Genomic DNA, 13,348 nt, shown 5'->3' with positions numbered 1-13,348 from the left:
ACACACACACACACACACACACACACACACACACACAATAAATAAAACTAAAGTAAAATGAAAAATGTTTTTAACAATAAACTCTTAAGTGAAATAAGCAAAACTACTTAAACTCAACTTTAAATAATTTAGCAAAGATAAAACCAGGATGACTCCCTGCTACACCCTGTGCAGAACACGTTTGGGTGCAGCAGGTTGTTTAGGATCAGATTTGGCATCATGCATAAGGGATTAACATTGCAGTGAGACAGATGTGTAAGCATTGTTGCTACTCACAGGTTATCAGATGCAGAGCACTGCAGACAAGCAGCATCAGTGCAGGAATACCAGCAAACAGAGGAGCAGTGGAACTAGGGGCAGAGGTGGGGGCCCGTGGCTGTGTCAGCTGAGGAGCTTCAGATTTGGTCGCTGTACACTTCTGACTGTTAACACAAAAGCAGAGACAGAGTCAGAACTACCGCCTCATTCAGGAGAATCCCCCGATGATCAGTTTAGCTCACAGTGTGGACTCACAGCTGCTTCTGCACAGCCTGCTTGCTGGACTCACAGCCTTTGGTCTGAGCCTGAGCTGCCATCATGTTGCTCTCAGCAGCCTTCTGCAGACTCTCTGCAGCCTCGGTCTTATGAACGGCCTGGGTCAGGTTCTGCTCAAGGGTGTCAATTTGATCTGAGAACAGAAAACAGGGAAAACACCAGTGAATGCAAGGAACCATGCAAAAACAGATGAACCACACAAACAGCACACATACAGGATACTTCCAGATTCTGTTAAAAGGGGATTCTCCCTCCCCACTGTCGCCAAGTGCTTCCTTACATGGGATTGCCTGATAGCTGAGGTTATCTTATTATATTGTCTCACAATATAAAGGATCTTGAGAGGACTGCGGTTGGAAACTGGTGCTTTAAAAAAATGTAGTTCTGTGAAGTAGAAATAAAACTCCAAGTCTACGTTCTGCTTAGTTTTCTGGACCTGTAGATTTCCCTTTAACAGGCTGACATGGTCACGTTTTCTCCTCACAGTTTTCCAACCCAGCAACAGTAACTAACCAATCCTACATTTGTTTTCTTGGGAACTCCTCAGTCCGGACACGCTTTGAGGGTTTGTCTCAGGTCTGCGCCTGCATTAGCTTATAAGGAAACATGGAGTGGTATCAGAGAGCCTCCAGTGGGAGCTATGTGAGGAATGACCTGTGCTGTGCTGCCAGCACTCGTCTTGTCTGGACTTTGACTTCGTCATTTGCAGAATGTTACTCAGGCTCAGTGAGATCATCATCATCAATCCTACAACCTGATTTTTTTTCTAGAGTTGTGGCATCATTTCACTTGTTTCCAACACACATTCATTTATTTCCTTTCATACTTAATTCTTTCCAACATTCTCCCACTTCTAAAAACCAGGCTCCTAAAGTCTTCTGCGAAACAGCAAAATCATTTCAGTATGTTTAAAAAAAGCAGCAACATCTAAAGCTGGAAAATGAACCTAAATCAGAAGCCTAAAAAACTGCAGCCCAAACCTGGTAAACATCAATTTTGACTTTGTAGCAAATCCCGTCCTTCATAACAGCTGTAAAGTATGTGAACTTTTAAGTAACTTACCAGGTTAAATAAAGTTTGCATTATTAGGCATTTGGCTTATTTGACTGACAGGTAGCTAGAGACATAGGGGGCTGTAGCTGTAGGTTCATAGCAATGACTGTATAAAAGTTTTCTACAGTCATTGGTGCATAGATGGTGTAAAAGATGAAAGTAGCTACCTAACATCATCCATTGGTTTCGTTGAGTCTGATTCTGAGATTAGGTTTTTTCCCATTGACATCTTGGTTTCAAAAACCAGAAGTGACAAGAAGGCACGGGTCTGATTGTGAAACCGCTTCCTAATGGCCTGAGACTGGAAACTTGTAAGTCAATGAATGTGATGGCTGCACTTACAGCCACACAGTGGTAATATCACCATGTTAGTGTAGAGGCTTATAAGTAACATTGCATTCACATTTCTTTCTTTAAATATAGGAATTTATTTACAGGACAAATAACTGGTTTTGGTTTAGAGTTAATTCACATATCCACATAACACTGCATTCTAAAATAAGTGCGCACATTTTAGTTTACACTGTTATGTATGATTAATCTTTTGTTTTCTGAGTTACCTTAGTTGCAGCTGTTCCAGTCCCTTGATTAAGGAGCCAAGAGGTGGAAAAGGGGCGGAGCGAGCTTTAAAGGAAGACTACAAATTGGTTCACGCCATAACTCAGGACCATGGGGGGGAATTGGAGTTCATTATGTTTGGTTTAGTTAGGTTTTGTGTGTTTTACCCCTTCTCCTGTTTTTGTGGGCTGATCAGCCACTATTTAAGTTTCCCCTTTGTCTCATTAAGTGAGGTCAGTTTGTTGGAGTTATTGGTTGTGTTGTCAACTTTGAGTAGAGTTTTGTTAGTTTGACCTCTTTTATGGGCCCAAGATTTTGATTCTTCTTGCATGAGTTAACCAATTATGCTTTTTGGGTTAAATAAAAAAATCATTTTTTGGACTTTAACCTGTGCCTAAGTTTCCTTTACTGCTCGGTCCATCACAATGAGCATTCTTAAATTTTAAGCGTAACTTAATTTTTTTTATTCAGTATGACTCAAATGCAGTTATGTGATAAATAGCATGGCTCGCTGAATAACTGTCCAAGACATCTGTGCTTTGGTTTTGGTGAAAAACAATTAGTGGGGTTTTATTAGTCTGTTTAATACATACATACAGCGTTTGGTGCAAACAGAAAAATTTCAGGGATCAAAAGCACACATTTTAAATGAAAACACGCCCTGGCTACATGTTTTTTCCTAGTCCGATGTTTTGTGACTGATTTCTTCCACACTGATTTGTTCATATTAAATAGTGACTGATGTTTATCAGAGCAACCCTCTCCCTTCTAACACAATGCTCCTTTCATATCTCCTCCGTACAGGAATTTATTGTTTCCCTTCAACCGCTTGCTGCAGGAAGTCACCTCCATTAATGTATGTCCCCACTTCCCATCAGGCCGCTGTTCTTGCCCTGTTATTTTTTGAGATTCCTAGTCAAGAAAATTGCTTTCCTTCGTATGATAAAGATTAGTGTTTTATGGTACAGTATATAAAAAAAAATCACTTAAGCAATACAAAGAGTCCTTTAATGAAGTTTTAGTTTGAGATCTGTTTTTTAATGAGCTCTTTTTAAAAAGGAACTACTTAAAGCAAGTCCTGCTGCTTTGGTACAAAACTCATAGTATGAACAGCTTTAAGAACTGATCTCATTGAACAAAAGTTAAGAATGTGAGTGCTGAGTTGACCAGCAGGAGAGAAGACATCTATGTGTCACCACAAAGTGGTGCCTCTGAACCTCAAACACTTTTTTAGTTTCATTTTCAGTTTACGATGAAATGAGACAAACAAGACTAAAGCAGATTATCTTTTGAGATGGTTATCTTATTTGTTGCCGTTTACTAGTTCAAACTGGTTTGACAAAGAAAAAATGCTGCTGTCATCTCTCTGACTACGCTATGGTTTTAGCATCTTTAGCTACCAGAAGTAGGCCCTCCAGGGCTAAATCAATAGGTTAAAATAAACACTGGGCACAGGTAATATTTTGGATCAGAATTTTAAAAAATGCATGTTTTCATTATCCAGGGTTAGAACATCTTAGATGACCCCATACTTAACTGATTAGTCAGTAATAGGTGGTTTGAATTAAGCTGCTGTGAAACTGTTAATGACTAAACTTAATGACCAACCTAAAACCTTAGTCGATAGTGATTCTTTTCTGCATATTTGGTGTCCGGGACATTTTTACACTAAACATTAACATTACAGAGAATCCAGACATCATCTCCAAGACGCTCAGAAAGCCCAACTGCCTCAACAACAAACAGATCTCCATGAGTGCAACTCTCAAAATGACAAAATATAGACTTTACACCTGCTTAAAGAAATCCTACGTCACATATACCCTACCAGACAAACGCTTGGACACACCTTCCAATTTCATGGTTTTGCTTGATTTTCATGACTATTTACATTGTAGATTCTCACTGAAGGCATCAAAATGAACACATGGAATTATGTAGTTAAAAAAAGTGTGAAATAACTCAAAACTTTCCGTCCTTAGCTTTGATTACTGCCTTGCACTCTCTTGGCATTCTCTCAATGAGCTTCATGAGGTCGTCACCTGAAATGGTTTCCAACAGTCCTGAAGGAGTTCCCAGAGAGGCGGAGCGCTTGTCGGCCCTTTGGCCTTCGCTTTGTGGTCCACCTCATCCGAAACCATCTTGATTGGGTTAAGGTCGGGTGACTGTGGAAGCCAGACCATCACTTCTTGGTCAGTTAGCTCTTACACAGCCTGGAGGTGTGTTTGGGGTCATTGTCCTGTTGTAATATTAATGATGGACTAATTAAACGGAAACCGGATGGGATGGTATCTCGCTACAGGATGCTGTGTTAGCCATGCTGGTTCAGTGTGCCACCTGCAAAGCCCCCCCACACCATCAAACCTCCTCCTCCATGTTTCACAGTGGGAACTATGCATGTAGAGATCATCCATTCACCTTTTCTGCGTCGCACAAAGACACCGCAGGTGGAACCAAAGATCTCAAATGTGGACTCATCAGACCAAAGCTCAGATTCCCTCTGGTCTAATGTCCACTCCTTGTGTTTCTTGGCCCAAACAAATCTCTTCTGCTTGTAGCTTTTCCTTAGTCTTGGTTTATCAGCAGCTATTTGACCACAAACACCTGATTCACAGTCTCCTCTGAATAGTTGATGTAAAGATGTGTCAGCTACTGGAGCTCTGTGGCATTTATCTGGGCTCTAATCTGAGCTGCTGCTAACTTGCGATTTCTGAGGCTGGTGAATTTATCCTCAGCAGCAGAGGTGACTCTTGGGCTTCCTGTCCTGGGGCGGTCCTCGTGTGATCATGTTTCGTTGTAGCGCTTGATGGTTCTGGTGGCTGCACTTGGGGACACATTTGATGTTTCGTGAATTTTCCGGACCGACCGACGTTGAGTTCTTAAAGTAATGATGAACTGTTGTTTCTCTCTACTTAGCAGATTGGTTCTTGCCATAATACGAATAATAACAACTGTCAAATAGGGTTGTCAGCTGTGCACCAACCTGACTTCTGCATAACACAACTGATGGTCCCACTCAAGGCAAAGAAATTCTACAAATGAACCCTGACAAGACACGGCTGTGAAGTAGAAACCATTTCAGGTGACTACATCATGAAGCTCACTGAGAGAAGGCGGCTACTTTAAGGAATATAAAATATAAAACATATCAATATCTTATCAGTCTTTTCTTTGCTACATAATTCTATATATCTGGCTTCAAATATTTGATTTCTTCAGGATGTATCTACAATGTAGGAAGTAGTATAAATAAAGAAAAACCATTAAATGAGGAGGCGTGTCTGAACCTATGACTGGTAGTTTATACACCAAAAACACCACAAAGTGAACCACTTGCCTCCCTGAGAGAATGTGCACAAAAGAGGAAGTGAAACATAAATGGTTCCTAAACTCAAAACCATGCAGAGCTTCCTGTTGTAACACCTCAGTCGAAGGTTTTTTTTACATAACTGTTTCATCAGCTTTAAAAGAATAACAAAGGATATGAAAGAACACCGATGGGCAGCTGTTTTACAGCGAGACATTGCCTGGCTTTGGAAAGAAAAACAAAACAACAAAAAATGATCTAATTAATTTTAGAAGCTCCACACATGATGCAGTTCAACCATCAACCCTGCTGGTACTGAAATATCTCCAGCACTTGGATTCACACAGAATTTTATAGTTTGTGTTGCTGCAAACAGCACAAAGAATCAAAGACAACTGTTGCACCAGGCTTTGACCCTGATCATTAGAGGAAACATGAAGATATGTAAGAGTTAAATTAAAAAGCAGGTGCTGGAGTTTGTGACATGTTGAGCTGCTCTGTGAAGTCACTTCTGCCCTGCGAGCTGTTGGCATAGCGTTGTGATCCTTCAATACAGGGAAACCCACATTCCTCAGACCTGACGAGTCCCGCTCTTTGTTCTGAAAGTAATTACACCGGCAACAAAGGAACAATGCACCAGTGTTGTGTGTAAAGTTGCTACCTTGGCCAGGTCTCTATGTAAAAGAGATTTTTATCTCAGAATTCCTGATAAAGTAAACATAAAAAAAGGAATAAATTCTACTGATGAGGCAAATCTACTGCGACAACGTACAGAAATGACAACAACACTGACAACGACATCCAGACAGAGTAATGGGTGCTTTAGGTGTTGAGACAACAACACCTACAACTTGGGCTGTTGCTGGTAATACCAGCCCTCCACTTTTTGTTTTTTGACCGACCAATCGTGTATTTATTTACACTCTGTCCTCATGGCAACAGTGGAGGAAAATATGGCTAAGAATAGGGCCGGGGAAAAGTCTCCTTTCATGGCAGTGATGGAGTTTTTCCTACCTCTCAGCAGGCCGAGCTGAACAGTGAGGTTCGCTTCTTTCTGTCGCAGTTCCTCAATGTCCTCCTGCATGATGGTCATGTTCCTGTTCAGGAGGACCTGTAGAATGAATTAAACACACCCCAAAGGGAGAAGAAGAAGAAACCTTGGTGTTACTGTGAGTTAACAGTTCTGTGCATTACGTTTGTGTAATGTTTAGCTTTTCCTATCAATAATATTTCATTTTATATCACAAATCCCTTGATTTAACAGCAAGATTTCTGACCGTGGTTCTGTCAACTATCAGCAACTTGTAGCAAGAGGCTCAGTGGTTAGTTTAAGACTACGCCCTTATTTTCTTATGCCTCCATCATTATCAACCACATATTTTATATATATTGTAATAATTTAAAACTTACAGCAAAATTCTGATCAAAATCTGTAGGAAAATGATGCCACTGCTCACCTAATGGCCCGAGTACACATCACCCTGAGGCTACGATGGTGTGGACAAAAACCAAGAAACTGACAAGTAGATGAACCGCGACTACCTCTACTAACTAGTCACTAGTCTTTTAGTAGAACTCAAATGTTCACAACCAGCATGACAAGTTGACAGGTTCTTTATGTGTAACAACTAGAACTGCTGCCTCACCAAGAGTCACGTTGCAGTTTGAATCTCTGTACATGCAGTAAAGATTTTCAAGTTTAACAAAAGATTTATTTGTTTGTAAACAACGTTTTTCATGAAGTTGATTCTTTCCAACAATTTTAATGTTTTTATATATATGATTAGGTAAACCTGTAAATCAGCTGCTAAAATGTGTGCTGGGTCTTCATGCCATCTCAGTGACTGTTGGGTTTGGCACACATCATGACTCAGACTCTCCGACTGAAGGTTTTCTGTTGCCTTCTTCCTGCTGTGTGATGGCAGGATTCCTCTTTGCTCTTTGGGAGCATGCAACATGAACATTTTGAGCAATTGAGAAAATTTGGCAAAGCTTAAGTCCGCAGTAGAAACATGAATTTAATTATGAACTTTTTTTCTGTAAAACAAATCTAGATATTTTGACTTCACATAAATAATATATAGCTAGGACTTTTTTGTTTTCTGTAATGAACAGAGCTTCTATGTGGCACCAACTCAGTGTTTCATATCATTTTTGGTACGACGTCAACTTGGACCAAACTTTGTGTTCTCAGAGCTAAGCTGGTGACTGAAAGCAGGGCAGCGCTGGCTTTTAGAAGAATTCCTTTCATCACAGGCAACAGTTATTATTAGATGTAAAGGACCAGTCCAAACAAATCTCTCCATCCTGAGAGGCCTTTCAATGATACAATATAACATAATCTGTCCACTCAGACTTCACTGATAATGACACTGATGCTGTGCAGAGGCAGAGATCTTTATTACGTCAATCTCTTATCAATACTGGAGCATAAGGACAGGTTTCCAAAATCCCCCTATTGTTATCACAATGACTCCTCAGTATGTAAAGTGAGAACTTTCATGTTAGTTCTCAAACGTGAGAACTAAAGTCAACCTCTGCAGTGGTTTTGTATCATCACTGGTCGGAAGTTGAGTTGTGCGTTGGTTATTTTGACATCTGTAAAATATGGTGTAGTGCACTGTGGGATTGTTAGACGATTATGTGTAGGTTTTAGCATAACAACATTAAAGATATCTGCATGACTCAGGTTGATGGCGTTTCAGTGGTTCACTTTACCGTTTGATCAGTTTTTGGGTTTTTTCTTGTTTTCGTAGAACCTTTTTTGAAGGCTCGATGTAGGGATCTGGATGCCTTTCTGTTTGCTGTTCTTCTGCCCTCACAGCAGTGCTCCTTTCTGCTAACTGTGTGCTTTCTGATCTTTACCAATGTCTTAACATTCATACTGAGTATTGATTTCTGATAGACAAGGAGTGCAAAAATGGATCAAGGGTAGGTGCTTCCAATGTTGCTGGTCTCATTGATAACTTTTATAGTAAAAAAAAAAAAGTGCAATAACAATCACTTAAAGGAAGTTAATACCCAAGTCAAAAGACAAACATTACAGACAGCCTCAGCTGATTAACATGAAAACACACCAACTAAAATTAAACCCAGATCTCAAAATTTCACGTAACAACTGCAAATATCACATGTAGTCCAAACGTTTCACATCTGAGAGCTCAGAGCATGACTGGAAGGACTGAGCGACAGTTTACATGCAGAAAAGAAGAGCGTGTGTTTACGGCAGTGGAGTTTAACTGACACGTCCAGGCTTTTCCCTCGACAGAGGACGTTTTTGTCTTTCTTAATCCTGGAAAAAGGTTTTAGACAAATCCTAGGAAACTCCCACCTCTTACATTGTTGTTGCCTTTTTTTAACCAGTTTTTCTAATTAGATTTTCACTTACTCGGGTGCAGTTAACACTATTGCTTATTAGATGGCTAGAAGTAATGGTCATATAAGGTAACAGACTTTACTGCACGTCGCTCTGCACAGTCACACCCAAAGAACTAATCAGAGTCAAGAAAAATCCAAGCACGGTGGAGTTACAGGTTTTGGACTTTCAGCATGAGTGCTGCAGGCTTTATGGAGCCAGAAAGGACTCGGATGGCGTTATCAGCCAGTGCTACCAAGTAGCCTCTGTTAGCAAGCTGCATCCATTTACTGTGTGGGTGTTTTATGCACACAGTGCTAAGTAACAAATACATAAAATATAAAACAAATAAAAAACACTACAATTTCATTTACTGTGAATTCAGCACAAACGTCTTGGACATGTTGGTAAAGTTAAGAATTATCTTTCAGATATCTCCTTTAAAAATCCTCCAAAAGGTCGTAAGTGTACTGGAGGAATTCCAGCTTTGGCCCCGTTGTTGTTAGATGCCCTCTGCATATTCACTGAATGTCCCGATTAACCAGCTGCAGTAATATAAGATAACCTTTCCTTTCTATAGACAGGTGAAATCTACATCAGAAGACTGGAGGGATAGAGGTGGTGCAACTTTGTCAGGTCCCTTTGAAAACTTTGCATCCAAGGCTCAAAGCTTCTTAGGAGGAGTTTGTTTGTTTGTTGTGCCTCACTTTTTACTTTTGCTTTCATTTGCTGGGAGGGTTTAGCCAGTACTTTGGGGTAAAACGAAACTCTTCACAGTGGTAACCCTGTTTAGGTTGACTTTGCTAAAACTTTGTATGTCTGTGTGGGGATGCCACAGGAGACCTGCAAAAAGAAAAAGCCTGCACGGTTGACTTGACAGCATTAATTGCAATGCTGGGGAAATGTTGATGAAGATAGTTGAGAATAACTGCTAACCTCTGAAAAGCAGCTGAAGGATATCTGACAGGATTTCTTCTACCAGCTTGAAGTTGAGCACAGGAAGCTGACAGGAAGGACAAAATAAACTTTGGTTTCTTTGGTACTTTCCAAAATGTCTGCTTTGTCAGTGCGGATGATCATCTTGCTATAATTCTCATAAACACGCATATTTAAGAGATCTTTGCTCATTGGCACTCAGCCCTAAAAGCAGCTTCAACATAAGCTTCTGTTTCCTTGAGTTTCATTTTCCTTTTATGTTTGCGATGACCTGATTTGCGCACATCACAGTGGTGAGCTGTTCAGGTTCATTTTTCTAGAAAAATGCTGTGTGTGTTTGTGCATGCATCCATTTCCATAATCTCAATAGCTGTGGACAGCTAGCAGCAATGACGCCTGCAACTACTTCAGCACAACAATGTGTGCGGAAGCCAAACATTTTTACTGGATGAGTAGAAAAGTCAGAGTCAAGAGGGGAGAAGTTAGAGTGAGGAAAAAGTAAGGAGCAGGGAGGGAGGGAGGAGTGAAGGAGTGGAGAGTAGGAGTGAGTCAGGACGAACCACAGGAGGAGGGAGAGAGAAGGCAAACACTCATTTTTTCCAACCAGCGACTCTCAGAATACAGAGCTGGAAATGTTGGAAGCAACTGAATGCCTCTTATCCTATAAACACTGAGTCAAGCCTGCAGGGAGGAAAAAAGTTGTTGTACGCGAAGGAAAATCAGGTCTCCCAAAGTGGAAAGAGTTGAGCAAAGAGGAGGAGAGAATCCCACTCTGTTCATATCTGAGCTCATTTTCACACTCAGAGAAATCCTTGTTGCATCAAACTCAGCTCTGCACCGTCACTGTGGATATTTCACATTTTGACTCCTAAACATGCCAAACTCTGGTCTCCGTCTACCCTCTCTGATGACATTTATTGATATGTCTCAGCATTTTTTTTCTTTTTGGGGACAGATGGAAGCCATTAGTGTTTTGGTGAGGTGGGTGGGGCAGCTTTGGTTTCAATTTTGCAAGCTGGATTAAAAAAAGATGCTATTTTCATCAGTATTAAGTTTGTAATTTAAGTCAAACTATCATTCTTGGGAGCTTCCAGTGCATGCTGGGAAGTCTGCTGATGTTTGGGACTCATTGTGAGTTAAGCACAACTTCAGCTTCAGTCTAAAGCTGGCAAGAATAAAACACTGAGGTAAATCTAATGCATTTCTATTTGGCTCTTTGCAGTGTCGACCGTATGACTGTAGGTTCTATTGGTGGTTGTGATGAAAGGAACCAATCAAAAAGGTTTTGACTTTTATTCCCGCAGTATCCAAGATAAAGAGAGCATTTTTTAAACCGGTTTAAAAGTCTAAAAAGTGAAGGGAGCATATTAGTCATTTAATTTAGTTGAAATTTGCCACCCAAACATCCGCCTTTCCCCCCTTTCTACTTTGTGGAGCCTAGCTATGCCAGCTATCAAAGGGCAAGAGGCAGGTATGCCCTTCAGACAAATATTCACACTAACATTCAATTAGGAATCATCATTAAACTGTGGGAGGAAGCAGGAGTACCCGGAGATGAGTAGAGCATGAACCTCCACACAGGAACACGGGACCTTCTTGGTGTACGAGAACAGTGCTAACCACTGTAGCAGCAGGCCAACCTACACAACATACTTCTATTAAAAAAGACGTAGAGCTTTTTAATTGTCGTGGACATGATATGGCAGGATAATATTTAGTAATTTGTTCATGTGCTGCAATGTTGTTGCAATGCAATGTTGCAGCTGGAAATTATTATAATGTCTTAGATACAATAAGAAGCTTCTGAAGGGTTTGTGGAGTTAAGGGTGTAGTAAGGCCAACCGACCATCGTGCAAACTAACCTCAAAGAAAATTACTCGTTGGTCCAACGATATATGAACATTTTCTAATATGAAGCAAAGGCTGGCTCACCATTTTAATGAAACAACCATACTATGCAAAGATAGGTACAGCAGGAGGGGAGCTTTGCATGGCTCTGATAACTGATCCAACTGGTGCTCTGTTATTCTATTCTTTTCTATTTCTTCAACTAAGTCTACATCATTGTAAACTACATAATCATTCTGACATAAATGCCACCCATGGGTAGCAGAGGAGGTGCTGAAATGATAAATAAATGACTGAACTCACGTTTTCCTGCCGGCACTCCTCCAATGTGACGTTGGTGGTATTGAGTTGGCCCAGGAGCACCAGGTTCTCAGCTCTCTGTTGCTCTGTCTTCCTCCTTTCCTCCAACACCATCCTCTCCAGAGCTTCTTTGTTCTTGTTATACACCACCTTTGCCCCTTCCATCTTCTCGGTGACCTCCTGCAGCTCGGCGCGGCATTGGGCTGCGCCTTTCATGTCGGGAGATGTCGCCCACACCACGATCACGATGAGAGAGATGATGGACCAGAGCGCCAGCAGGGCAATCACCACACTCTTTACCATCTGGGAGGACTTGGAGGCGGCCGCCATCGGGGGGATTGGAGGCTATGAAAATGATGACAACGATGAAGAACGGTGGAGTGAGCAGCTGCTCTCCGTGAGTCTCTCAGGTTGAAGTGAGCTGGAGTTTCCCTTCAGGCTGGGCAGGGACACAGGGAGGGGCTCCCTCACACGATGACAGGAGGACGGCAAACCTCACCATCTCCACCCCCAGGAACCATCCCACCCTGAACCTCGCCCTCCTTCTCTGTGTCGGTGTTATCAAACCCAGAGAGCATGCAGCGATCAACAGGAAAGTTACAACATCAGAGTGAAGCCAGCAGAGTTTAACACTCACACAGAGCTAACTTGGAAAGTTACATGTAAAGAGAGAGGGAGGGTGTCTGTGGGTGGGTGTGTGTCGAACACTGAAGCTTTCTGTTTCTATTTCCCAGCTTGCCAGTGATGATCTTGGATGAACTCAAACTGCAAATATGCTCCAGGCAGAGAAATGAAACTCAGAAAAGAGAAACAGAGAAAAGAAAGACAAAGAAACGCAGCATCAGAAAGAAAACCTACTTTACAGCCGCATTCATGTTTTCATGCCAGCTGCTGGCACGTAGATCCCACAAGCCCCACCCTCTGATTCACAAGACCACAGCCCCCAATGCCCACCATGTCTACCTTCGCTGTGATTGGTTCAGGGGCAACAGTCTCTGTGGTTTAGCCAAACATCTTTTTAAACATCTGTAACTCCTACCAGGAGCTTTAAGGGACCCTGGCCCAGCTGTGGCTCCATGTCCCTGAATCACCTAGGGTTAGCCACTCCTTTAACAACACCCACCTACCCCACCCCGTCAGGACAGAGTTTTCAGGGATGGAGCCAAACACATGCAAGTTGTTTTCATAAAGAAGCCAGTGGATAATACTTCTCAGCAGGTTTACGGGCAGCGTCTGCAGAATAGATGAAACAGGGAGACTTACTGAAAGCAAAGAGCCTTAAGAGCAAACAACACTCACTTCTGGTAAATGGACCAGCTGCTCACAGCTGGAAAACACCAAACTATTGTTGCTGATGGGAGAGCTTTAAAGAGATTTTAGAATCAAAATGCATTACAGCTTAAAGAAAAATGCTTCTTTTTCAAATCTAACTGGAAATAACATTCATTTTCCTGTCC

The 13,348-nt window shown here is 41.5% G+C and overlaps 1 protein-coding gene across 1 annotated transcript in view; it reads right to left on the bottom strand.

The window, feature by feature from the left end:
• si:ch211-1a19.3 overlaps positions 1 to 12,524 on the bottom strand; it is a 15,583-nt gene extending 3,059 nt beyond the window's left edge. Inside the window, exons 1-4 of the mRNA XM_005923460.3 lie at positions 11,895 to 12,524; positions 6,467 to 6,563; positions 514 to 667; positions 277 to 422 (exon numbers count right to left, since the gene is read on the bottom strand). Of these exons, the coding sequence (XP_005923522.1) occupies positions 277 to 422; positions 514 to 667; positions 6,467 to 6,563; positions 11,895 to 12,221 (724 nt within the window). The 5' untranslated portion in view covers positions 12,222 to 12,524. The remainder of the gene's footprint in view (positions 1 to 276; positions 423 to 513; positions 668 to 6,466; positions 6,564 to 11,894) is intronic.
• Between the last annotated feature and the right edge of the window lie 824 nt (positions 12,525 to 13,348).

This window comes from Haplochromis burtoni, unplaced genomic scaffold, assembly GCF_018398535.1.
Source record: "Haplochromis burtoni strain Fernald_Lab_line unplaced genomic scaffold, NCSU_Asbu1 Contig_5, whole genome shotgun sequence".
Lineage (NCBI taxonomy): Eukaryota > Metazoa > Chordata > Actinopteri > Cichliformes > Cichlidae > Haplochromis > Haplochromis burtoni.
Note: the sequence above shows the minus strand (reverse complement) of the source record. Positions and strands in the feature narration are given on the sequence as shown.